The sequence below is a fragment of the Fulmarus glacialis genome, unplaced genomic scaffold, assembly GCF_000690835.1.
Source record: "Fulmarus glacialis isolate BGI_N327 unplaced genomic scaffold, ASM69083v1 scaffold5956, whole genome shotgun sequence".
Taxonomy (NCBI): domain Eukaryota; kingdom Metazoa; phylum Chordata; class Aves; order Procellariiformes; family Procellariidae; genus Fulmarus; species Fulmarus glacialis.
Genome location: NW_009216172.1, coordinates 19,118 through 46,280, shown reverse-complemented (window position 1 = coordinate 46,280; position 27,163 = coordinate 19,118). Strand labels below are relative to the sequence as shown.

General features: G+C 37.6%; 1 protein-coding gene across 7 annotated transcripts in view; it reads right to left on the bottom strand.

Annotated features, from left to right (window-relative positions):
- Positions 1-430: 430 nt before the first annotated feature.
- ATP2B1 (ATPase, Ca++ transporting, plasma membrane 1) overlaps positions 431-27,163 on the bottom strand; it is a 35,413-nt gene continuing 8,680 nt past the window's right edge. The window contains exons 6-21 of one of the 7 annotated variants that reach the window (XM_009579199.1): positions 25,480-25,518; positions 24,222-24,383; positions 22,394-22,608; positions 20,986-21,228; positions 18,342-18,583; positions 15,301-15,538; positions 14,226-14,405; positions 14,055-14,142; positions 13,623-13,729; positions 11,455-11,646; positions 11,040-11,253; positions 10,697-10,908; positions 8,679-8,786; positions 6,583-6,765; positions 6,112-6,265; positions 431-1,912 (exon numbers count right to left, since the gene is read on the bottom strand). In XM_009579199.1, the coding sequence (XP_009577494.1) occupies positions 1,887-1,912; positions 6,112-6,265; positions 6,583-6,765; positions 8,679-8,786; positions 10,697-10,908; positions 11,040-11,253; positions 11,455-11,646; positions 13,623-13,729; positions 14,055-14,142; positions 14,226-14,405; positions 15,301-15,538; positions 18,342-18,583; positions 20,986-21,228; positions 22,394-22,608; positions 24,222-24,383; positions 25,480-25,518 (2,603 nt within the window). In that variant the 3' untranslated portion in view covers positions 431-1,886. Of the gene's footprint in view, positions 1,913-5,972; positions 6,266-6,582; positions 6,766-8,678; positions 8,787-10,696; positions 10,909-11,039; positions 11,254-11,454; positions 11,647-13,622; positions 13,730-14,054; positions 14,143-14,225; positions 14,406-15,300; positions 15,539-18,341; positions 18,584-20,985; positions 21,229-22,393; positions 22,609-24,221; positions 24,384-25,479; positions 25,519-27,163 lie in introns of those variants that run through there. The other 6 variants (XM_009579194.1, XM_009579195.1, XM_009579197.1 and 3 more) reach the window with 6 other exon arrangements.

The following is a 27,163-nucleotide window of genomic DNA, read 5'->3' as shown; positions in this document are numbered from 1 at the left end:
CTTCGCTGTTTAAACAATACAGTTGATGCAGACCATAACTTCTTCAGTGAATTGCTAGTTTGGTGCATTAAGATATTAATCAATGGAAAAAATGTATTTTCACCCGTGCTATATGTCAGTTCTCAGTTTCCCCTCACTTAAGTGGTCAGGGATACCTTTATTACGCAGTACTCACAGTAAGTCTCGGAATTTCAGGCAGACATACTCATTCCCAAGGAGTATCCTTTTGGCGCAGTGAAGACTTTTGAATACCTTAGCTTACATTCATTCTGGAGGCAGCCACCATGATTCCATTTACCCAAAGTACTATTTTTAGTGGGGCTGTTACCATCTTGAAATTGCAGTTTAAAGTTTACCAATAATACAAAAGAGTACTTTTCAGTGTTTCCAGTGAAGGAGCTGAGAAAAAAAATCTGTAAGAAACCATTGCTGCAATTTTATTTTAACAAAAGGACAGATTTATTCATGTTTACAAACAAGTTTCAAAAACAAAAAGGAGAACATGTATGCTACCCACTAACAACCTTTCAAAATGCCAACAGCCCTCATGCTGCATGAAGGATTCTACAGATTAGAAAAAAATCACAGTTCCACTCACAGTTCACCAAGACAGCACTAAACTAACATGTTTAGACAAAAACAAAGGACTAAGATTCTGATGTATTTTGATTTAATCCATTTTGCCCGAGATAACAGAAATATTTCAAGCAAGTTCCATCACATACTGATGTCCTGCATTAAACAATCCTACTAAGTTCTGAACAAAAGTTATTCAGTAAGTTTCTCAAAATTTTTAAAAATTAAACAGTTGTTTCAAAACCATTAAGTAGTAAATGTATTTAAGAAACTAATTAGGACAGAGGCCATAACTTCATTAGAACACCACTGCTCATGTTTTTACAAAGCATTAGTGTTATCTATTTGGCTATTAGTATTAGCAATTTATCTACAATATTTAACAAGGTAAATTGCAGGCAAAATTTAGTACAGTTTCAATAGAAACACCCTTTTCCTGAAAATACAGCAGTATTTGAAGGACTAGTTTTTTTGTTGGTTTTTTTTTTTTGGTTGTTGTTTTTTTTTTTTTTTTTTTTTTTTTTTCTCTGCATCATTTATAAGGAAGCTTCCCATCTATGAACAGGAACAAAAAAAAGTATCTACAAACCTTGTAAACAGATCTGTATCATTTATAAACATAAATAATCCAAATTATTAACAGCCAACAGCAGAAATTAAAGTATCAATTCAATGATCCAGGGCCACCTTGCCCTTCCCAGCCTTCCCCTCAGAAAAGGATCATGATAAACTAAAGCTCTTCTAACACACTCTTCAGGACCATTCTTAAGTACAACAGATGATCCACAGGTCACTTATGCTGAGTTACTGTTTATCTGTCAGAGTTCATTATTACTCCCACCCCCAGAAAAGCACCCTCCAGTCTGGCAGAAAGCTTTTTTTAAAAAAATAAATCTACATTCGTACAAGTGTGTCTTCTGTTGAAGTCCAAGACAAGAATATCATCTTGTCCGTCATAACGTGTGAAGAGACCCAGTTTCAATTTCTTTACAATGCAGATAGTGTGTTAACATTCAGCTTACAATCAGAGTGATGTTTCCAAACTATGTAGCGGGCTCCCTGGGGATGAAGAGGTAGCAGACTTGTTCATGTCTGTTGTAAGGTGAATTCCACTGTCAACCGCATTGTTATTTTTATTGGGAGAGGGTGGGGGAGTAGAGTTGCGTTTTGTTGGAGCATCATCTTCAGCATCAGTATCATCAATAAGGGGAATATGAGGCTCGGAGTCTTCTATTCTAAACTCAGGATGCGTCATAAAATTGTGAATTGAACTTCGTGTCTCGGGTTTCTCTAGCCCCTCGTACAAGGAGCTACGAAATGCATTCACCACTCGGATCTGTAAACAAAGAAAAAAGGTTGTTAAAATGCTGCAGATTTACTGGTAATGGCATAGTTCTTATGAGTTTGAATCCACAAACAGCTAGACATGAGTGAATCGAATTTGTATGTGATGCAGTGGAACTTGCAATAAACTGTAAAAAATGAAGAGCATTTCAGTAGAGCACTGCCAGTCTACACAGTAGGAATAAAAATTGTAAAAGTACTGCAAAAAGCTGAAGGGCCTAAAAATTCAGACAGGGCACTAGAATTGTTCAATTATTTAACATGGGCTAAGCATTTTTCAGAAGTGAGGCCAACAATTATTTACTTATTCACAAATTAAATAAATCTCAGTGAGTGTTTTATTGAATACTTGGGGGAGGTGGGGGGGGGGGGAAGGAGGGGAGAGGCTGAAAATAAGTTAGAGGATAAAAGGGTTACTAATTCTCATGCTAGGAATTAGGATGTCAACTGACTATGAAAAAGCCAAGCAAGTGTAAGCCAATGTCACAATGACTGGACATTTACGAAGAGTCATGCAAAAAAGGATACCACTGTAACAGCTGTAAATATTCGAGTATATACCCATTTACCACACTAGAGAAAGTTCCTTACTAAATAGTGCTTTGGAACCTTAAGACCAGATCTAGAAAATTGAATACTGTATTGTACAATTAAGTAGCTGCAACAGGTTGTAACTTTGAAGAGACTATTCAAGTAACAAAGTATGAGAAAAGCAGGTGATCAGCTCTTGCTTGATTCTTCAATTTACATTGAATTCATGGACAAAATTCCCAGGCTGAGTATTATTTCATGTCCTTTCATTGTTTAACTAACATTGTTCAAATCAGAAATCTAAGTTTACAGAATTCATAAACAAACATTTCAGAGTGAAATTAGATAGAATAAAGTACAGCTTCATTTTGCAAATTGTCCATGTCCAGGTTGACTTGAATTTAAGCTTTCCCAATTGTAATTTGAATGATGAAACCACCTGCCTGCATCCCCCTTCTCCTCTCACGCCCTATACGTTTCCCTGACCAACTACAGAAATTCAGGATTCATTCCTGAACTGATAAAACAAATAAGGTTAGGCATAAGTCAGTGATCCCTTTGTCCAACACTTTTCTCAAGATACACTTTCCCCCTTCTGTTAGCTCCCTATTCAATTCTCAACATCTCTAATCTGAGTAAGTCTCCAGCAAAGCCCATTTTCAATCCCAACGCTCCTCTGTTGTATAGTAAGCAGCAGAGCAACTCTAGTAAACAAGAACTTACTGTTAAAAACAGTAAGTCCAATTTAAAGATTTTTTTTTTTAGCACATTCAAGATGACTTGTTTCAAGTGGAAAAATACGTCATTACTAGTGCTTCCATAGAGTTCCTTAATAGTAAAAATAAAGTGACTTCCAGGTGAAGGAATGAAGCTGGAAAGTCAAGCAGATCAAGAGCACAGACTTCAAAACAGCTAAGATACACCAAACCACCTCACTGTAAACACAGAGAAGGGCTCCCCAAAAGTAATACGTTATCAAATTCGTTACCACGGAATCACCGCACATGATAAAGTCTTAGGTCCTGACTGTGTTCTTTGACCTCTAGAAATGGCGTTGTTCCCCCACCCTTATCCCCTCAGAGCACTTGCACGAAGAATTTTACTCAAAAGCTATCATGTCCCCCATTTTTATACTACAGGTACACGGCTGAGCCCCATTAACCATGGAAACTATGATGGGGGGCGGGGGGGCACACACGCAAGGGGGAAGACATAACTACCAATAAAAGGAGGACATGGAATAGTGTGAATGTGCTTGAGAAGGAAAAGATTACAAGAGCAGCTAGTACTTTACTGTTCATCACATGAAAAAATTGAGCACGCTGTTAAGGAGTTGGCATATTATATGAGCTTTAAACAAGTCCAGCAAGCTGCATAAACTGTCTTGGCACTTACCAAGAAAATCAGTGGTGACAATGCCAGACAGAAAGTTTGCAATGCCTTTATTTGGCATGTTGCATCCCACTGTGCCACTGATTTATGTGGCAAAATGAAATATGACCACCTCCTGGGACTGGTTTTTCATTGCTTACAGATGGTAAGTTAGAACATAAACAGTAATGGAAAACAGTTTTTGGCTTAACAGGACAGCTGTAATTATCATAGGAATATAAGCATACCCACAATAAAGGCTTGATTCCCATGCAGAATGCGTACTAAACAAGTGGTCTAGACACTCCTATGAACCCAGGACCCTCAAAGACTCCAGCCATGAGGGCAGAAATCAGACTATCAGCATTTTAAGTTATACTTAAAAAGGGAAAATCTAGTGTTTCGAAGGCTTTATTTTCAACTACTCAAGATAATTAGACGAGAGAGGTAACTATAAATAAATTGCATAAGTGAAGAGCAAACAAGACAATTTGTTATGTGTAATTTATACTGTCATCAGGCCTTCCTCATATTAGTACCAGAATAGCAAGGAACGCAATAAGCACTCCAAATCCTCCTAGCCAGATGGCTGCTTAAGAGTTGCAACCACACTTCATAGGAACAGCTGAACTATTTTCCAACAAACGGCTCCGAAAGAGACACACAATGAAATAACACATCTGCTTCCCATTAATACATATTAGTTACCAAAAGTTGTTCTCCTGGAGGGCGTAGACAGAATGCTATACTACTTAGTGAGGATCAAAAACTAGTTCTCTGCTATTGTAGCTTTGTATCTGCATTGGTCATTTGATGCAATGAGATGCTGCAGTGCCATTAGATTCTGCTCAAATGGCAGCATGGCATGAAGTTGCTCTCTAGTGAATTCTGAATGTCTAATTAATGTTCTTGAGTGTAGTTAGGGATACAGGTTACTAATTAGCATTTTAACTAGGAGATGCAATCTTGTGCATCCTTACTGTTAAATCTACTTTTCATTTTGTGTTCTTGAGGCATACGAATTTGTGAGCTGAGCTTCTCAATACTACTGCAAGGTAGGGAAATACCTGTCTCGCCAATGGAGAACAAGTACAGAGGTAAATACTTGTGCAAGCTCACACAGGAATTCTGGCCAAGCCAAAAAAAAAAAAAAAAAAAAAAAAAAAAAAATCAGAAGAGATCATTTCACTTAAGACAGCTGCTGAAATTAAGGGTCTTCATCCATCTGGTAATCTGAAAGTTTAAAAAGCAGGGGGGAAAGAAGCCCTCTCAGAGTTATTTTAAAAAACAATTATTCAATTATTTAACCAGTTTCTAGGAAGTTAGAGAAGGAAGTTAAACATGTAATATATAACTGAGTTGGAAAACTCTTTCAACAATAGGTATTAGCTATCAGTATTCAACTACAACTCCTATGCATCTTCAGGGTCCAGAGTTTACGCCTACATACATGAGTAATTAAATCTCTAGCCTCTATAGAGAGGAAGGCTGAAACTGAAATGCCACTTAGAGCACAATATAAAGAGGGCAGAATTAAGGTGAGACAAACTTTACTTTCACTGATGGCTTATGAACTGCTGCCAGAAGAACCTAGAGAGGAAAAAAACCCTTCAGATTTGAATGAAAGTTTCAACCACTCAATGCTTAAACCTTTTTTTCCTTTTTATATTAGCTAATTAAATGCTTCTTCTGACTTGTACGCAATTTAGAAGCCTTGTTTCGCCACCTGAATCCTGATGTTGAGAAAGTTGTGTTATTCAGTAAAAAAGGTCAAACAAAAGCAGAGATTCAGAAGTTCCTTACAGGCTACAAAGAAAATACATTTAGTGCTCCATGTTCTAACTACATTAATATTTTTAACATACCATTTGCTTTCCCATCAGCTTCTTTACCTTAAGTATCATTTGTGCTGCAGTGCAAGACACCTATTTTTGTTGACCTGGGTCCATGATTATACAGTTAATTCACGTATTTAATGTAAGTCACCCTCAGAGGCATATACTCGAAAATTTACAACGGTTTTCCCGTTTTATCTTAAACGTCCCTCTGTACACGAATGGATGAAGGCACAGGATGTGCAGGCTCACAGCTTTCACATTAAAGTCTTTTGTTGAAACTGTTCCACCTGTTCTCAGCCCTCTAAGAAAAAAAAGTCTTGAGGACTCCACTTTGTGGAAGAGCTCTATAAAAGCCTGAACGATGATTTTAAGTACTAAGGAGAAAATGAGAAACGTTAGGTACGTGAATTAGGAAATGTTAATTTCATGCACTTTAGGAACACACACTCACACCCCACAGTAGTAGAAGCAGTAGTAGAGGAAAACACTACATGTGTAGGGGTAGAAATATTTGTTACATCATGGTGCTGGCTGGCGATGGAGGGTTGCCGCCTTAGAGCCCCCTGAATGGTACTTCCACTCTGGAAAGCATTCACTACATCCATCTGCAAGGAATCAGAGATTGTGACAGCTTGCTCAGCAAGAGAGAGAGAGAACAAGAGAAAGGACCATCCCATCTATAACACACAAAAAGTAAAGAAAAAGGCACTTTTTTTAATAGAGCAGATACACAGGCAAGAGTTGCATTTAGAGCTGAAGAAAACAGAGGACCCTGAGGGATTACACATCCATCCATCCATTCCCCCTTTTGACAGTCTCAATCACACCAGTTAGAACTGCCTCTTTAGTCAAAAGACCGGAGATGGAGAGGAGAGATTTCCCTCACAACACCCACTGCGTCCTACCTTATTCAAGACCATACCTGAGTTTGTATCCTGTTTAGGCCCCTAAACCACAAGATCTGACCACGACGTAATTCCCTCTCAGCATGATCGATCTCCTCTACATCTTCTGCTAGTTCTTCTTCAGGAATCTCTTCCTTTTGTGTTCCATGACCAGCTTCTTTAAGGAATTTCAGACGGCTGGTTGGAATTGTTGAAATCAACTAACGGTGAATGAAAAATATGAGTCAGGATTATTCTTTTTTTTAAAAAAAATAATAAATGTAATACCAGACTTAAGCCTTAACATAATATCCTGCATACAATTAGCAAAGTTGAAAACACAAATTATGTAAATGGGATGAGTGCATCAATGTAGAGCGATCACTCCAGCTGAATAGCTGCAAAGCTGTGAATATACTTACCACCTCAACTGAGGTGTGAAATTAAACTTGGACTACAAACCTAGAAAATAAAACATCCTTGCTAGGGACAAAGAATTCCACTTTAACATTACTTGACTATGCAAGGAAGGAGCAGCACTGAAGCTATAAGAGCCATTAATTCTGTAGGTTGTGCTTGTATTTAGAGCTTTCAGAGCTCCATCAGTTTGATGAGCATGATGTGTTACCTCAATTAAGAACTACATCATTTAATTAAAGTAGCCACAGTTAATTCAGAAACACACAACAGATATGCATTCTTTTGTGACCTGGAAGGTATCAATCCATTTGCAAGGTGCGTGAGGTTTCCAAAACCCTTATGCCAAACTGTTACTTTGCTACTTGGTGTACACTAGTTCAGCTATCTCAAACTAAACAAAAGCTACATATGGCTGTTCCAGCTTTCCTTTTCATCCCCACCTTCAGGGCTATTCTGGTGAACTATGTACTTAAGGGGAGTCATCTTTTGATACGTCTCATCTAGCAGATCCAGATCAGTTCCAAGACTGCTTTCCTTGATCATCACAAACCTAGAAGACCATTTCAGCAGCTGCAGAGGAAAAAGACTGCTCCAAAAGCAAGATAAACAGCTCTTTATGCTGAAATTGCTACTATGAATGCTCCCAGATCACACTTCAGTTTCTACTATTCTCAGAAAATCAAAAGCTTTTTGACTTTAATGAGATGCTAGAGCAGCATGAACTGCAGCAGGGAAGCTTTGCCCTTGCAAGACACTTTGGGTCAAAGGTATTTCAAGCCATCTCGATTGTCTTCAAGGCTACTTTTAAACCTCAGAGTGACTCCATTTGATTTTTTTTAAATAATTAATTTTCCAAAGAATCTTATTTAAAAGCTTATACTCACTTTTAGAATATGCATCTATGTATGTATTTACAACTAAAATTCACACTACCAATTTTATACTGAAACCTGAAGTGTCCTTTACAAAATGGAAGGGAAGAAACTGTAATGGAAAACTCTTCATGTGGTATGAAAAGTTTAGACAACTATGTCATTAAATAATGGAAAACTCTGGAGCTCTAAAGTTTCATGTAAATAAGCTTACTGCTTACAAGCACTGTTGTGCATGCAATAGTAATGGGCCCCTAAGTGGGGGGGGAATAAAAATCAAAATGCAGTAGCTTAATAGGCGGGAGAACTTTCCAATTATTTCATAATTATGCAAATGAAGATTAAAGAGAAAGTTATTTTGAGTTTTGCTGCATTTCTTGCTACTCCAGGAAGTTTTTAAATCCAGAGAATACTAGCAAGTTTAATAATTCTGATTTTTTAAGAAAACCATTCAACACTAAGTTAAATATGTTTCAACATTAACATGTTCACTGCATCTGTATTCTTACAGAACTTCTAGTACTTATCTGGCTAAAGTTATAATTTAATATTCAAAAGGTAACTACAGCTGCTTGTAGTTAAAAGTTACTAAACATAAACCAGCCATAGCATCTGATTATGAAATGTAACTAATTGACCCAAGTCAGAGTAAGGAATATCCAACTAAGGACTTTCTAGCTATTGAACTAGTTAATTTTAATCAATTTAATATTTACTGTTAATCTCCATATATTCATATAGTCCACTTGAAAGATCTGAATGCTAAAGATAGTGTATTTGTATTTTCCTGTAAAGTATTCTAATACAAGTAGATATTTGGCATTTTGAAAAAGCTATTTTACCTGGCCCCAGAGTAGTGTTCCCATGCCCAGAAAAATGGACCACAGCCACTGTTCAATTGAGAGTTCTGAGCAACTGAAAGGCTTCCCACCAAACTGCACAATAATTATCTGTGAAGAGCAACATCATTAAACAACATGTATCAGTGACCTGTTATTAGAAAATTCCCTAATGCTTCAAGATCACTACAGACAACTCTGCATTAGAAGATAGGATTTCCCATCTTATTAAGCATACAGTTCCACTGTCTCAGCAGTTTGAGCAAGTTTCCAAACCTAAACCATCTTCTATACTTTTCAGTATTTCAAGAACCACCCATTTATTCTTCAAATGTCACACTCACAAAAACCTGTTGACTACTTCATTTTCCTTGCAGTTCTTTCCCTTCATTTCACAATTACAGCATGTATTCTATGCTAATTTACAGTGATTATTTATCATATGAACACCCATCTCAGAACCAAGTTGATTAATAAATTTCTATTAATACAAGTTGTAGATCCACAAGACATGGAACATTTCAGAAATAATTTAACAGAATATTACTATGTATCCCATCAATGTTAAATGTCAGACTCTAAATCATCACAGTGTGACATCTATGTAGTAAGTCTTGGGGGGAGGGGACAGAGATCTCAAAAGTTAAATTAAATGAGCTCCTACTGACTTACCTATTACAACAAGCTGTACCAACCCTAATAAGCAAGGTATCCCTCTACACAGGAATTATATGCATGAAAGTCTGCCCTGGAGAATCAACAATTCAAGTAGCAGGGCAGGCATGAAAAGGAGACAGTATTGACCATTAAGTAGGACACCTGACAGTTGAAAAGCCCAAGAGTATCTTCTTTTATTAACACAGAATAAAACACTGAGACGACAACTTAGGAGTTACTTATTTGGGAAGGCATTCAGTCCACCAAGTTTATAAAAGGAACATGGTTGCAGTCAGGAGTAATTTCTACATATTTGGCTTTGTTGCACAACAACAGTCAGTCTGCTGCATACGCAACCCTAGAAATAAGAGTAGCTTCTGAAGAAGTATCATCTAAAAAAACATAAACCTGGGAGAATAAGTGAACTAACTTTATATGAAGTAGAGGTGCATACATTTGCATTGCTTGAACTGCTACTAACTTGGTCAACTTCATGGAATCCCAAGTCTAAGGAGAAGCTTAAGGTGTAGGTTATATCTTAAGTCCAAAATAATTTAAGTCAAAATGAAAGACAGTTCTGAAAAAAAGTAGTATACTGATTTGTTGGTTATTTCTTCTGATGAATTAAAAGTTAGGGCCATTTAGAAGGTGAAACTATTACTTGTAATCTATTTTCTTTAGCTTCAATTTTGACTTACTGTTTCTCAACACCAGTGTGTTAACCCAATCAATTTGAGATAATTTCATTTCATTTGTTAGCATATACTGAGTTAACTAACTAGCTTTTACAAATTTGCTTAGATGCACCAACAGAAGGTCCCTAAACACCAGTGTTTTTCACCTAAAACAGCAGCATCTATACAGATAACTGTAAAATATATACCAATACAGATAACTGATTTCTGCATCAGGAAGATAAAAACTGATACTTAAGTTTCTAAAGCTTATTCATGTCCTAATCTCATTCAGAAGATATGAGAAGTTGTAACTTCTCTATAATTGTTTAAATGGGCTCTCGTTCAGATGCACAGGCAGATACTATGAGGAAGAGTTCTGACTGGCGGGGGGGGGGAACATACAACTTCTTCACATTTTGTCAAAAGACTAGAACACTAAAATCAAATTGAAGGACTAGAAAATTCAAAAGGTAAATACAAGTACTTCTACATTCCAATTTTACCAATTTCAAAGAGGTCTTACCTGTCAAGCAGCACTTCCAATTGATTTAGAGCGTGTTTGACACAGAAGGTTTTTCACATCGCAGAAATTAAATGCCTGGCACTAGTTGATTAGCATTTCCAAGGTAAGCAAGTACATCAGTGTACTAAGTGCATTTTCCCTCCACCCTCCAAGAATTTACTTACCTGCACAACAAATGTCCCCAGAACAATAGAACAGAAGATAACGTTGTTAAAGATTCCTTCAAAAACGTTTCTTTCACCATGAATTTTTCGGGCATTAATTTCATTAAAAAGCTGCATCATCACAAATGTGTTAAATACAATAGTATAATGCTCTGAAGGAGGAGCATGCAGAGGTGCATTTCTTCCACTATCGATATCAAAAATTCTCTCACCTGTGTATAAAAGGCATTTATCAGCAGCTTAATTGGTGTCTTTACAAACACACTACAACAAAAAAACTAGTTTTAAGATCACATCTCTCTACAACTTTTAGAATAACTTTGTAAAGCCTCAGTATTCTTACCAGCAAACAGGAGTGTGAAGACCACTACCAGTTGGTAGAATGCATGACCCAAAATATTCTTCATCATTGTACGAGAAATCAAAGGTTTGTTTCTACCATAAGGCTTTCGCAACAGAAGAGCTTCAGTGGGTGGTTCTGTTGCCAGGGCAAGAGAAGCTAATGTGTCCATTATGAGATTTACCCACAGCATCTGCACAGCTTTAAGTGGAGAATCCTATAAAGATAGATACATAAACCCTCCAATATAAGTGAACAAATTGCAGCTATTAAAGGCATTTATTATACAACATGGGCATGTTCTGATGAGCATTATGTTCTTTGGACTAGTATTTAACTGAAAGTTTGAATTCAAGAGTTAATCAGTCATGACATTTTCAACCTTTATTAGCCGAAACAATCCACCACCAGTACGTACTTGTGTTATGCATGCTCCTGTAAAAGCAACAATTACTGCTACTACATTGACAGTAAGCTGGAACTGAAGAAATTTGGAGATGCTGTCATACACGTTTCGTCCCCACATAACTGCTTTAACAATACTTGTGAAGTTGTCGTCTGTAAGGATAATATCAGAAGCTTCTTTAGCTACATCTGTTCCAGCAATACCCTGGTAGAAAAAGAAAAACACTATGAAATATAACAGGATGCACTGACTTATGTAATAGAAGCTATTATTATATCCTTGGTCAGCATTCACTTTGATGCACGATGTCTGAAGGACTGTAAGCACCTAAAGTTCTACTGAATCAAGTTCTGCTTGCAAGTTCTACTCAAGCATGGAAAATGTAAACAAAAAAAAAAGGTAAATGTTGTCTTAATTTTGAAGACCTTAATAAAAATCCTCAAGCTGACGATAAAGACACTGTGTAAGTTCTCCCAAAAAAATGTTACTGAACCCTGTTCAAGTTAAAGGCCACCAGATGGTGCAGTACTACAGTTTAGTCTATGTCCTAAGGAGTTTGCTATATGGATTCCAGCAGTAGGGCAATGCATGTGTTCATAACACAATAGAATGGTACACATTACCAAAAACCTTTTGCAGAAGAGCGCTGGCATTAAACAGTAGAATATGCAATGTCATTGCATATGACATTGCAATGCAATATGACATTCTTAAGTTTTAAGCACCTGTAGTCTCCTACAGTATCCAAACAGTTAAGCTGAGTTCTGTGTAATATCTACTTCAAGGATATTTATTTTGCTTTTGGTATTTCAAAAACACTAACTCAATAGCAAATTTAATGATCCTTATTCCTGATACATTATTTTGCCAAGGAAATGAGTCACCTGCACAGCTATGTGTACACCTTAAAAGGTACCTTTAAATATCATATATAGATGGTATATTTTAAGTGCTATTTACATAAGCAGTTAGAGGAATTAGTTTCTTACACAGATGAACATAGACAGCAATTGCAGGAAACATTTAAGTTCTGGAAGATGGAAATAAATCTGCCCCTGACAGTGCCAACTACGGCAGCTATACAATAGCAGAAAACAGATACTCGTTAACACAAGACTGTTTCTGTCCAGAGAACATTTCATGTTTAGCTGTCGAATTTGTAAGTTATGCTTTTGAAAAATGCTCCTTGAAAATGACACGAAAGCTCTTCCTCTTCCTATTTTTTCCTTCAATCAAGTTCGGCTTGATTAGCATCTCAGTCAGTGCATTTGCATGTGGTGTAGGAAGAGTGTGGTCTTCATTTTTTTTCCTTCAAATACTTAATAATGAGTAAAGTGACCTACTAGCACCAAACTGTACCTTTTCAGCTTAAGACTGAGGAGGAGTCTTGAGGCAAGGGGAAGTTTGAGGAATCTATCTTACAGTGTTTTGAAAGAGACAGAAGAAAGCTGAAACCTACATACTTAAGGCATGAGTCTGTCTAGTATTAGCACTTAAAGCCAAGACTTGGTTTGGCTACCATTTGAAAGGGTAGTTGAGAATTTAAATTGAGAAAGCCAAGTAATCTAAAGAAACATCCAGACAAATGCAGATCCTAGATTGTCATAAAATGCTGTTACTTCAGTTGTACCAGAAATGTCTCTTAGTATAGCCTCCAAAGCCATTTTAAACATCAACTGGCAGTCTCTCTCATTAGTCTCCCTGTTCCTATGAATCATTTCATGGAAAACGGATGAATAAGCTCATTCCATATTGCATACAAGCTTTACTCAAAGTCAACATAGTATGCTATTTACCACCTGAAGTCATTTTGCCTTATGTTGAACAGATCTCATTTCAGAAACCTTCAGTATCAGTAATTCTGTTTTGATGTTTTGCAGCAAGCCTTTGTGTAAAAAAGTTTTGATTTGCAAGTGACTGGGGATCTGTGTTTTTTAAGTTTTATTCAATGGCAAATGCCACAAGGACATTTTCCATCAAATAAAAACATGGTTAAGTTGGAAGACTGAGGAAGGAGGAAAAAGTAATTAGTATTAAGTGTGAAAGATGTTGACTCCATTAACTTAATTCTATATTAGGCTCATGAAACAAGCAAGATTGTTTAGTCTTCTTTTAAGGGATTTGATAATTTATTTTATCAAAAGAGGTCTCCAAAATACTGAAGATTAAAAAAAACATACCATAGCAAATCCAACATCTGCCTTCTTCAGAGCTGGACCATCATTGGTACCATCACCAGTTACTGCTACAACTTGCCTCTGTTCAAAGACAGTGCTGTCAATGATACCTAAAATAAAATGATATCTTGGTGTTACAGTTCAAAATTGATGACACAGAACAGATTAAACCTGAAAGAGAAACGCAGTTTTTGTTTTCCTCAGAGTCATTAAAAAAACAAAACAAAACAAAAAACAAAACCACAACAGATAGTTTTAGTTGGCTCCATTTCTCGAGCAGAAAAACAAACAAACAAAAATACCGGTTGGCAAATGAAGACACCCTCACAGGCATTTCCCACTGCTCAGTCTAGATTTTTTTCTAGAAGCAGGGGGGGAAAAAAAAAAAAAAAAAAAATCTATCTTTACTTAGAAGTTCAGATAGTTTTTACTTACCTTTTACTAGAGTATGTTTGTCAGTGGGAGAAGATCTTGCAAGAACACGAAGCTTTGGCCAAATTTTATCTATTCGCTCTTGCTCTATCTGCAAAAAGAACATTGGTTATATTTTACAGTTAGGAGACTTAGAATATCTGCTGATCTACTTTACATAGTCAGTATGCTTACCTCTCCTTTTTCATTGCGTATTCTCCTGTTAAAGTCTTTGCCCTCTAAACACAGGAAGTCTTCACCAGGATTCAGAATACCACATTTTAATGCAATAGCACGAGCAGTGTTAATGTTATCACCAGTGACCATACGTACAGTTATGCCTGCACGTTGACACTTTTTTATTGCATCAGGTACCTGCAAGCAAAAAAAAAAACCAAACAAACAAAAAACAAACCACAGGCTGAGAGACTGTACATTAGCTGAATAAATCTAGACATGCGAGTGAAAGGAATGTTTTTGGCTCAATCCAGGATAACTCTTATTTTAAAATCAAGACTGTTGTTATGGAACATTTGAAAAAATTAAGTAGCTTACCACAATTCTTCTCCTGAAAAACACAGAAATGGCAATTCTGGCAAAGGGGTTTTATTGTTGTTATGTCCCCTCCCCCCCCCTTCATTTTTCAAATACTGCAGTATTCAAAAATCCTCATGACATATTAGGCTGTAGTATTCAAAGGTACTGAGCATTGGCTTTTCATTTATGATTATAAACTACAGCTCACACTCTACTACTTCACCCATGACTTTTAGCATGAAGTGATGACAGTGCAGATCAGACTGGAATTCCACTTACATGTGGCATAAAAGCTTCCACTATTGAAAAGTACTGCCCTCCTTAGGCCTCAACCACAAGCTGGATTCCTTACCTCAGTTCTCAGGTGACAAACCCTCCTCTCCATCATTCCCCATGAGAAGCTGGCAATAAGCACAATGGCTAATATTATCCTAAACAGTACTCCTAATATTCCAGGAGGTAAAAAAATGACGAGTTGTTCCATTTACTGAGACCCTGGACCTTAAGTCATTAGTTTGTACAGAGCTTTAGTAACACAGCATAAGTGACATTAAGAAGTTTTAATCTGCTTTTATCGCTCCATTAACTTTCTGCCCAAGAAATTATTTCATTTATCAACTATGCTTAAGGCATACAATAGCAATTCAGTTCCTTGTACTCGCTGCATGACAAACAACAACATGAATCAAGATCCGTGGTAACAGAATCGCTGCAGTTTAGTCAGTGACCCTACCTCAGGTCTCACAGGATCTTCAATCCCAACAACAGCAATGCACGTCAGACCAGTAACAATATCATTTTCATTGTCCCATTCTGGCTCAGGTTCCCCTGCTGGGAAGTCTCTGAACGCCAGGCAGATGGTTCTGAGCCCTTCGGAAGCCATTGGCTCAATTACAGTTTTCACAATATCATCGCGGTCCCTAGGTCTAAATACCTTTGGTTCTCCATTAGCACTCAGTATTTTGAAGCACCTGAAAAGGAAGGTTTAAAGAATTATCAAATTTTAACCAGAAGTTCAACCCATTCAATGCCTTATTAGTCAACTCCAGTAAGTTTCCACAAGCTTTGTTTTCACTAGACTCACACACACACACTCACAAAAAAAGCCAGTAGCAGCATCTCTAAGGTAATCTTCTCCATATTAATCTCTTCCCAATCGCAAAACATACTAGGTGTAGAAAGTTAACTGAGCCGGTCATCCTAGGATGAAAATAGTGCCCGATGAATTTAGGACACAAACATTGGTTGCCTCCCAAGTATCCATTTCTCCATTGTATGTAAAGAGACTAGTGTCTGCGCTGGTTAAGTCAGTCAATCCAGTTTGAAATTCCACAAAATAATCCCACCTTGTTAACCGTTACACAAGTCGCAGAAGTACAATATGTTTCGGAACATGCCTGTGGTGGATCACAGCTGTGATCCCTAAACTTACAGCACTAAAAGCAAACTCTGTTACTATGATGAACCAATGCTGTCCTTAAGAGTAGTAAGGTTTGCCCCCCACCTAAGTGCAGAGAATTCAGAGAGCATCTGGCATGAGTTCTTAATGTGAAGTATTAAATTAAAAACAAATACTTAAATCTGATTTAAATGTTTGTAGAAGAGACTAGATTCAACACTATGTATTTTAACATTTCAACACATGTTCTTTTAGTTATGTTTCTTCATGCGATAGACAGCATATGTACTTTACCGATATTGATGCCATGAACGTAACACAACCAAATATTTTGAACAATAAATTTAGTCTTGTTCATCTGGGTCCTTAGCAAAGCTTTGCCATAAAGCAATGCCATAAGCATTTGTTTTACAAGTTAGTACTAATGTGGCACAGAAAAAAAGATAAGAATTTATGACTTTTTTTTTAAATATCAAGTTCTAACCTGACAGATCTGCTAAAATGCTACTGTTATATTTAAGTATTTAGTCCAAGGGTTTAGGGAATTCCCAGGTGCAATACATATAAAAAGTTTCCACCTCAGCCAGGAAATGAAAATGAAGCAGTCCCTTAAAGCTTCACAGTATTGATCATAACTGAAATTTGAAGTCTATCCGAATTTCCTGATTTTGGTTATCTGTTCAAATGTCAGCAACCACTAAGGATATCTTCTGTTACCTGCAATAATAGGGCTTGTGATAAATTCAAAGCATTCCAAGATAACTAAACAGAAGCCAATAAGCTTTATGTAAAGATTTCATTGAAACTCACTTCAAATATTTGACTTGATGGTAAGGAAAGAATAAAACCGCTCGGCTTGAAAAAGTTTGCTGCATTTTTTCTACGCTTATTAGTGACTCATTTGTGTCTTACAAATACTCATGTTTAAGCTTTCAGTGCTCAAGAATAGTCATACATGTGATAATAAAGAATGAGCAGCACAATTGACAAAACAGGTTACAAGCTGAGATTAATTTCTGCCACTGCATAGGTAGTGGGTAAATAAAGTGGTTTATGATGCTAAGGCTTTTTCTTAGTCCATGCGTACTCACTCTGAAATAGTTTTGGAATTACAGCTATTCCAATAGTATCCAAATCAGTCTAGGTTTTCTTATTCTTTGCCAAATATCCTTATTATTTATTCTCTTATCTCAGTTATGAAGCCAAGTGGACCACATGAGTCTGGGCTGAATGAGTTCTAGCAACTTATCTACGGTTCAATTGCTCAACGAGATAATAAGGTACAAAATACTTCTGAAGGTAGAAATAATGCAAATATAGGCATACTTAGTCACTAGTGAGACTTGGATTAAAATTTAGCTATGAAAAAATTCACATCTAAATCTAAGTTCCATATCAAAAGGAACAAGAGTCCTTTAAAGATTAACCTTTTGTTGTCAGCACTAAGTTGAGGAGAAGGAAGACTTCATCTTTTTTCTTTAGCGCATTAGTACTTTCCTAGATAATGATTTGGGGGCCTAGTAGCAAGCAAAAAGGTAAATTGAACTGTTGAACATAATCTATGTGCTACTCAGACTAGAAACAGTCTGACGTTAGAACCAAAACCAGACTGGCTACAACTGCTGTTCCTAGAGAACATGATGCATACATGCGTGACTTCTCTCCTCACCCAGTTAGGAGTTACCACAGCCGCCTTCACACCTAAAGGTTTGTCGCAGTGTAGACTATGAGTGAGAGATTAGTCACATCTCATTCTAATAAATCCTCTATAGATGGGCAGATGCATAAGGAAGCAATTTGCTTATTAATTAAAAACCCTCAGGTTTATCCATTGGCCAAGTTCAACCTCCTGTTAAAATGATCAACTTGGATACTAACTTGCACAGTCTTTTGAAGCTGAAAGTAATCTTAAAAGTAATCACTTTTCAAAGGCACAAGTTCTTCCTGGAATTTAGGCCTATCAGCTGTGGGGACTTTACTGGAAGATGGGTGAGCATTTTGACCAACCACACCTAAAACTATAATAGTTTAACTAGAGAATAGATCAATTCATAGACGCTTCCCTGTATCAGAGCAGAGTCCATAAGTTAAAATTAATCATGACCAGCTCTTTTTTTTAGGGGGTTGGGTGTGAGAGTTGAAGTAACTCAAATGCTAATTGCCCATCTTACTGTAGAAAGTCAAACAATTGAGGGAGACAAGCTGGGAAGCTGGCTGCAGTCACGAGGGTATAGGACTGCTGTACTTTTTTGTGAATAGGGCGACAGAAATATTTCGCAGGCTATATCACAATGTTGTTTAGCACTTCAGTCTCCCCACCTATCACAGCATTTAGCCATATTTAAGTGCTGATGTACATTAGTAGTTGTTCTTACTTTTTAAGAACTATCTCAGAGGCACCTTTACTGAATATCCGGAAACTGCCATCAGAGTTTTTTAACACAGTACTCATAGATTTTCTAACAGAGTTGAAGGTATACACTTTGTACAAATCCTCTTCTGGTATCTCATTTCTTACATCCTGATAATCACGTTTTAAATCCAAGAGCAATCCCAGCAAGGCACATTCAGTTTTATTTCCAACATGACGTGGTAGGCCACCTTCTTTTTCAGGAGGCTGCAAGAAGAACAAGAACCTTTGCTGATTAGGAGGTTAAGTGATGAACCACTGAAGTACAGCATTTAGAAAACAAGGAAGCTAAGGCCAAGCTTAGCTCTGGGATGGGGAAGTTTCACTTTCGTGATGATTGCTCTGTAAATTCCTGTGAGTCATGAGCCAAAGTCATACTGCTGGCTTTTGCAAGTAACTTCTGTACCCGTTTAGGATCTTTCAGTCCCTTTCTCAGACTCAAAAATCACCCATTAAGTTTGTATCAAATCCCAACATGACCCTTCTAAAAGGCACTTTCCATTGCTTGAAATATCTATCTGATCAATTGAGTGTAGTCCCTGAATAATTATGTTGCATTTTAAAAGTACAGTTAAGTTTAAGTAAACTGATTTAAGCAAGCTAAATGGCATTATTTCTGCTAAATTAAAGTATCCTCTCCTGTAATAACTCTTCCTCAATGACTTAGACTACGATCACATCACCTGTTAGCCTTCTACTGAATAAATTAAGTCTTTAAGCTTCTTAAGTCTCACTACAAGTTCCATTTTCGAGGCCATGGCCTATTTAACTGGGAAGAGTTCAGAAACAAGTTTCCAACCCTTTAATACCAGAACAAGTTTCTTATCTCAGCAATGTGGAATAAGCACATATAGTGCTATAAGTAAAGGAGTATTTCTCTCAAGATATTTCTGAGCTTATGTAGCTATAACATTGCAGTGTAATTTGTAGCAAAAAAGGCAGAAGCACTTACTCAGCCTGACATGCCTCAAACAGCTGGAGCTGAACTATGTTAATCATAAGTCAGTGATCCATTTTCATCGTTCAGAGCTGCAAGATCTTGGATTTGGCTGTACCGAATACTCGCACTTTCAAAATGTTCACATTAATGTGCAGTTTAAGATGTCCAGTTCTGGGTTCCCCAGTACAAGAGACATGGGCATCCAGCCATGGGCCACAAAGATGATAAAGGGACTGGAGCACCTGACATATGAGGAGAGGCTGAAAGAGCTGGGACTGTTCAGCCTGGAGAAGAGAAGGCTCAGGGGAAGAAACATATCAATCTGTATTAAATTACTTGAATGGGGCAGGTGGGTGGAGCAACAGCAAAGACTGCCAAGCCAGACTTCGTAGTGGTACCCAGTGAGAGGACAACAGGCAATGGGTACAAACTGAAACTCTGAAATTGCATTTGAACATAAGTAAACACCTTTTTACTCTAAGGGTGGTCAAATACTTGATCAGGTTGCTCAGAGGTTGCAGAGTCTCCACCCTTTGCGATTCTTAAAACCCGACTGGACACGTGCTCTGGCTGACCCTGCTTTCAGCAGGGGAGTTGGACCAGAGAATCTCAAGAGATCCCTTTCAGCCCTCTGTGATTCTGTAAAACAGACCAACTCAGACTGCATTGGGTATAATTTGATTAAAATTGCAGTAGTAAGGGACCTGGTCAGTTTACATGCAGCTACTTTTTTTCTTTCTATAAAAAGATCTTTAGAAAATAGACTCTGAACCTCCTCACATGCTATAATCGTTAGTAGTATTTCAGTCTTGTTTCAGAGAAATCGGTGCTGGTGATCTTCATGTGCTGCATCAAGTACTGCTATTGAGGAAATTTTTGCAGAGGTACCATCTTTATTGGCCGAAGAGTAGCTTTTGGACTGGGGTTTTACTGCTATTCCTGTATAAAGCATTCATAGTAGAAGCTTCTACTAAATCTTGAAGTGCTAGTTTATTTATTTTTTAAAGCTAAATCCTAATTATTATTTTTGCTGCCTTAAAGAATATAAGTTATGCAACACGTTGGAATAACTACAGCAAGGAAGCTATGTTTGGAGTTGCAGAAAATGATGCACACAAAAGTGCTAAATAGTCCAGTATTTATAATGTGTAACAATCCGTTATTCTTTTTATTTAAAAATATTTTGGAAGTCTCAAACAATGTAAAAGCAAAGATGTGTGAGTTTGTAGGCTTTAGAATTGTAACAACAGTATCTGGAATAAATTCCATCAAAATCCTCATCTGTGCTTGCATTTTCTCGTTACATTCTAGCTAACGTTATACTACTCTTAACATGTTTACTTTGAAGTAGCACTCAAATTGAGCCAAGATGTTCTTCAAGTAAGGTAAACAGCTCCACTTAAAAAAACAAATTTAGACACAGCTGTGAACTTAAAGGAAGTTATCTTCCTGAGAATGTATCTTTGAATTATCAGTTCTAACTGAAATAAGCTATTCTGAAGTTTAGTCTCAAATGAACAGTTGAGTAATTTAGAGCAGGTACAAAATACCTTACACTGCATCTTGCCACACACTTACACTTAACTGCCTACCATGTGGCCACCAGACAATTTGCATCTTTTGAGGAAGTTGTTTAGTTACCTTGATTAGAATGAAGAAATCCACTTACCAGTATTTTGGAAGTATAAGCACAATTAACAGAAATTCCTGTCACAAGGTAAGCCATTATTTTCTCTGGAATAGCTTCTGGTTCTGGAATTTTTTTATAATGTTTTTCATTGATGTAGGCTTGGACCACTGTCATTCTGTTCATGGTCAATGTTCCTGTTTTATCTGAGCAAATAGCTGTCGCATTGCCCATTGTTTCACATGCATCCAGATGTCTCACCAAGTTATTATCTTTCATCATTTTCTAAGGAAATAAAAGCAGTCAGGAGCTAGCCATGACCATTACTTCACATTTCAGAAATTCTCATTTAAGGTGTCCAGTCTTACACAGCAGTTTCAGAAGACACTCAGCCTTTAAGTTATCTGGCATCTTACAGAGGAAGAATTTGTAGCTGCCACATTCTGTAAGGATTCCATTAAGTCTATCATGTCACAGTAAACTTCATTTTGAACGAGGTTCATAAATACAGTCTTAATCTCCTGTATCTGCATGTCACACTGACTACTGATACCAGTCAGACAGTTACGAGCAAATAGTTTATGATGGTATTTAGAAATAGAGGAGAGGTACAGACTGAGCTTTACCAGATACAACATTCTTTCTGCTTCTTTAAGTTCAAGTAAGCTATGTTACAGACTTATCCAAACATCAGATGATATATATTTCAAAGATGCTAGAGCCAGACTTAAAATCAAATACAAACTGGGAACCTAATGTTTCAGCTATGATAGTGAGGACTACACAAATTTCATAGGTCAAACATCATTTTAAATTCTTTACTTAACAGGTCTGGATAGTATTTTAACCTTGAAGAGGCAGAATAACTTCAAATGATACAATACTAAGGCCACTACTAGTGAATACTGTAAATTCTTAAGTTTTAGAACACAGCCTAAACAGCCATTGCCTTTACAATTAGATTTTCAGATTAATAACCAGTCCCGGCATGCTGAAGCAATAAGAAAATTAAGAGAACAAAGAGCATGAGTTAAAAAACATGCTGTATAATAAATAGAAAGCTATATGTTCTACAATGTTCCATCCTCAAGGAGAATCAATCTTGAAACTTTTGTACTAGTTGCTTAGCACGTCAGTTAGGTAGAAGGTTCAGGTTTACAGAAGAGTGTTACTTACAAACTCTAACACATCTATTTGTTTTAAGCAAGTGCTACAATGTTACAAGTTAAACCCATTCATCTTTAGTTGGTGACAACAGGCTGTCACTGCTCACTGTTCGTGTTAGTGTGTATTCAGGGATTAAGAAAAATACTGGGGCGGATTTCTTATGCAGTTCAGAGAAACAAGAAAAGTTTCTCCTCAATCTGTTACGTATATGTGATGCAGCATATCTCAACTGAGATTATATACCCACCTACTTTTAAGATCTGTTCCCCATCTATCCACTTACCTTAACAGAGTAAGCCAGAGATATAGTGACTGCAAGTGGAAGACCTTCTGGTACGGCCACCACCAAGACTGTAACTCCAATAATGAAGAACTTCACAAAATACTGAATATAAATTGGTGTACATTCAGCAAGCCAAGGTCTTTTCTGAACCCAGAAGGTATCAATTACAAAATATAACACAAGGATAATGACTGTGATTGCAGACATCAATAAACCTTGTTAAAAAGAGAATAAACAGTTTTCAGAAATTATCTCAAATACTTGGCAATACAGACTGTGGATAAGTCATGCGCAAATACTTCTGCCTTTATAGAAGTTAGTTTATAGCTAAGATTTTAAACAGGCAAGCCAGGAGACATTGAGGTAGTTCTCAAAGGTGTTCCAACTTCCAATGCAAGTATTTCCTCATGCATTTCACCTAGAAACTTCTAAAAATCGGGTTTTTTCCTTCCCATTTAATTGAAAAGTGTAGATCTAATTATGAACAGGAGAGACCAATATGTAAAGTCAATTGACTAAGCAGAATAAGAACAGAAATAATTCAGCAGGCCTTCAACGATAGTACTGCTGACTTAATCAGTAGAGAAAGCTGCTGATAGTCTGTACCCTTTGATTAAATATGGCAGGTAACCACAGTGTTCAATGAACTGGGAGTAACTGGGAAGACAAATCAGAACTGCTGTTAGCAAGCTGAGCAGCATACTTAAGACACCACAGGAAAACAGTGTAGGAAAATGGACCTGGCTGGAATAAAGGAACAGAAGTCACTGAAGTGTCAGCTCTTGATAGAAAGATGCTTCAGAGTGTGAGCCGTCCCAAAGCAGCAGGACAGAAAAATGCATGCATGAGGTAGATGAGCATTAAGGGTGTGTGGGGAATTACAATGGGTCAAAAGGTGCATAAAGGAAAACAAGAGCTCTTACTTACGACAGATGTGAAAAAATTGTTTGATAAGAACAGTATTTTACACTAAACATACAATGGAAGCTTTATTCAACATCTGTTAGTACAAGTTTCTCTGAAAAATTAACATTGCTATACATAACTATGGAATAATAAAGCTAAAAGTTTAATTGCTTTGTCCTCACACCATAACTGTCTTATGACACAGATGCTGAAGTCAGCCCTTTTTGAGCTGCATGCTGGGCTACAAGGCTTCTAGAAGTTCCTTCTAGCCTAAATCTTTCAACAATTCTACATGCACCAAAATAAAGCCTGAAATATTTGAACTAAACCTCTACATACTAGGTAACACAGCCTAAAATTTACACTGACCTTAATTATTGTTTTAGTCTAATTTCAAGAAGCAACAGTTTATCAAATATTTTGACAAGACAGCTGAATATTAGCTGATAGAAGAGTAACAGAAGCTAAAGGACAGCAGAAAGTCAATAAAAGTGTTACATATCAGCGAGGCATATGTTAAGTGGAAATTCCTAACCCTCTGGAAGTACCAGAGATAACCTGGTCGACCCTACCACATTTTCCAGACTTCAGTCAATTTATAATTCTCTAGGTACATCACTAAATGCCATATCTTATCTAAAAACATCTTTCATAACATTTGTCCAATGTTATGAAGTTGGATTTTTCTCTCCCAGAAGCTGACACTCTAAAGCCTGAATCTATTTAAATCAAGGAAAAATAAAGCCATCCACATGACAGTCTGAAAAGCCATCAGCACACTCAGGCACAATTGCATACTTGGAATTTTGCACTTAAAATAATTAAACCAGTCAAGGCTAGCTACTTAAGTCACAAACTATGCATGTTCCAACTTTATTCAAACGCATGACGTCAACATAAGGAGAGTACTGATACATCATACCTGCTTTGCCAATCTGAACTGCGAGCTTTGTAAGTTTGCCTTGGAGAACCGACTTTTCTTTCTTTGGCAAATTTGCTCTCTTCTTGTCTTTCTCATCTCCATCCCCACCATCCTCACTCTTCAGTGGTTGCATTTCCATGGCTGCACCATCCTGAGCTTTAGCTAGAAGTTACGATCAAATAAAGTTTAGCCATTCGGGAGTCCCCAAAATCAATGATACTTAAAAAGCTTAATAACACCAGGCTCCACTAAACACCAGTACTGCGTAGCACCTTGTATCCAGAGATGCCATACTGCATGTGAATGGGCGTAGGTGCCCAGGCGCTGACAGCAGGGAAGCTGCAGCCCGTGAAGACCACAGTGGGGCAGGTTGTCCCCCTGCAGCCCATGGAGGACCACAGTGGAACAGATATCCACACTGCAGCCCATGGAGGACCCCATGCCACAGCAGGCAGATATGTCCTGAAGGAAGCTGCAGCCTGTGAAGGGCCAGTGCCAGACCAAGCTCCTGGCAGGAGCTGTGGCCCGTGGGAGGCCCACACTTGTGCAGTCTGTTCCTAAAGGACTGTACCCTGGGGGAAGGAGCCACACTGGAGAAGTTCATGAAGGACTGTACCCTGTGGGAGGGCTCCCATGATGGAGTAGGGGACGAGCGTGAGAAGGAAGGAGCAGCAGAGACAAGTGTTATGAACTGACCAAAAAACCCCATTCCCCATCCCCTGCGCTCCTCAGAGGGAGGAGGTAGAGGAGTCGGGAGCGAAGTTGAGCCTGGAAGGAAGGGGTGGGGGGAAGGCATTTTCAGTTGTGTTTGTTTCTCAACATCCTACTCTCTTTTTAATTGGCAATAAATTAATATTCCCCAAGTTGCGTCTGTTTTGCCCATGAAGATACTTGGTAAGTGGTTTCCCCGTCCTTATCTCAACCCACAAGCTTTTCATTCTGTTTTCTGCCCCATCCTGCTGAGGAGGGGGAGTGAGAGAGCAGCTAGGTGGGCATCTGGCAGCCAGCCAAGGTTAACTCACCTCAACAAGATAGCTTGAAAATCATTGGTAAAGTTTACTTTTGTAGTATCTAGCTATGTTGAGACTGCCAAGTTCATTTAAGCATTTGTTTTGTGCAGATTCACTTATGCCATCTTTAGCACAAGCACTTTGGATCTAAGTATTCAATATGCATTTTCATAAGAAAGTATGTATTTATTACATACAGTCTCAGAAAATAAGGACTTGCAAGAAAGGATCAGAGAACCTGCATTTACCTTTGTTACGGTTTTCAACAGCGCCATCTTGCTTTTTACCTGTTGGAGAGGGGAACAAGTTGTGTTTTAAATTGGCTGTGCGGAGTTAATTTCAGTGCTTGCATTTATATATAATACCTACATTATAATATGCTGAAACAAGTGACCGCATTTTTTAAAAAAGTGTAGAACAAACTGGAGACAGAGGGCTGACATAGCTGAAGCTTTAAAAGTGTAAGTCAACTCACAGAAACAGCTCACATCTGTTTTTTGGACTTTACTTTTCCCATACAAGACTGCTGCAGTGTTATACTACCATAGTTAAGTTTGCACAAATTACTGATACAGACATTTATTACTTGTCAGGAAAGCTTTTAAAAGGCTTGCCTAAACATATTTCTAGGAAAGAGATTTGTGACATTAAAGCGATTCTGGTGGCTTCAGTCTTACTCTCTGTTCTTCCAACACTTGGCAACTGTATCTAACTACTACTGTAAATGAACTGTAGGATCTCACTTCCAGAATCAGTGCTTTTGTACAACATTGCAGAAGCTACTGTAGTATAAAATATTTACAAATCCACACCAAAGCTTAATGGAGGTACAGTGCTGGATTACTGGATCTATGCTAACCCTATTTACGCAAGCATGACCATAATCTGTTGGCAACATACCAATATTACACCACGAAGAGAATAGTTCAAGTTCATAATAAAATATCGCTCCTACCTCTGTTCAGAAACGGAGTTCAACAAGAGATCATAAACAAGGACAGTGAAATAATGAAAGAAATTAATGAGTGAAACATTAAAGGTAACTAGAAGACCGACACATCATGTGTAGCTTATTGGGGCCAGGGGGCACACTACCTTTTTTTGTGGGGGGGTTTCAGATAAAAAGGTTTAGATACTACCTGGGCAAGTGACAAACTTTTCTCCTAAGTAGAGAAAGCAGAGGTTACAGTTACTATTTGCAATAACATGAAATGAAAGCACAAAATTGAGGAACTTAGAACAAAACCCAGAATTTTTTAGTCTCACTGGTAATTCATTAAGTCTTCAGACTTAGGTTATGTAGACTGAAAAGTATGAGAGTAATCAAGTAGAAGAAGAAAATCAAATTATCAAGCAGCCTGTCTGGCATGATATTTAATACCTCCACTACATTATTATTGTAGACATAGTCTGATTTCTATACATAAGATTTCCCCCCAAGCATCCTCAGAACAGTTGAGGAAAAAAAAAACCCATGTCCACCTTCTCCAGAAGATGCCACTTCAGACTTCTTAAGAACTCATCATTGTCTCCTAATTTAGTGTTTGTTCTTTCCTAGTTCTCCTTGCCCTCTTACAAGAGCAAAATTCTACACTTGAGTTACTTCTAACTCCTTGCACATACGTTTGCTTTCACTCTGAACCAAGCCATACGCAGCCAACTAAAAATAGCCACTTAAATCTCCTTAACATTCACAGAGAAGCTAATTTAGTTTAACCTGAGTTTTAGCAAGGAGAATCTTATCAGGCATCTAACTTGAGGGAAAGAAGAAGTTGTCTACCTTGGGAGACAAAAACCCCACAAGTGTTCAGACCTATGATACACCAAAACTCTACTTGTCAAAAAGACTTCTGCTTATAGAATAATAGACACTGGCAGAATATTAATAAAAGCTGTAATTTCCTGTAGCAGCTGGTACAGTTGCTTGCTTCC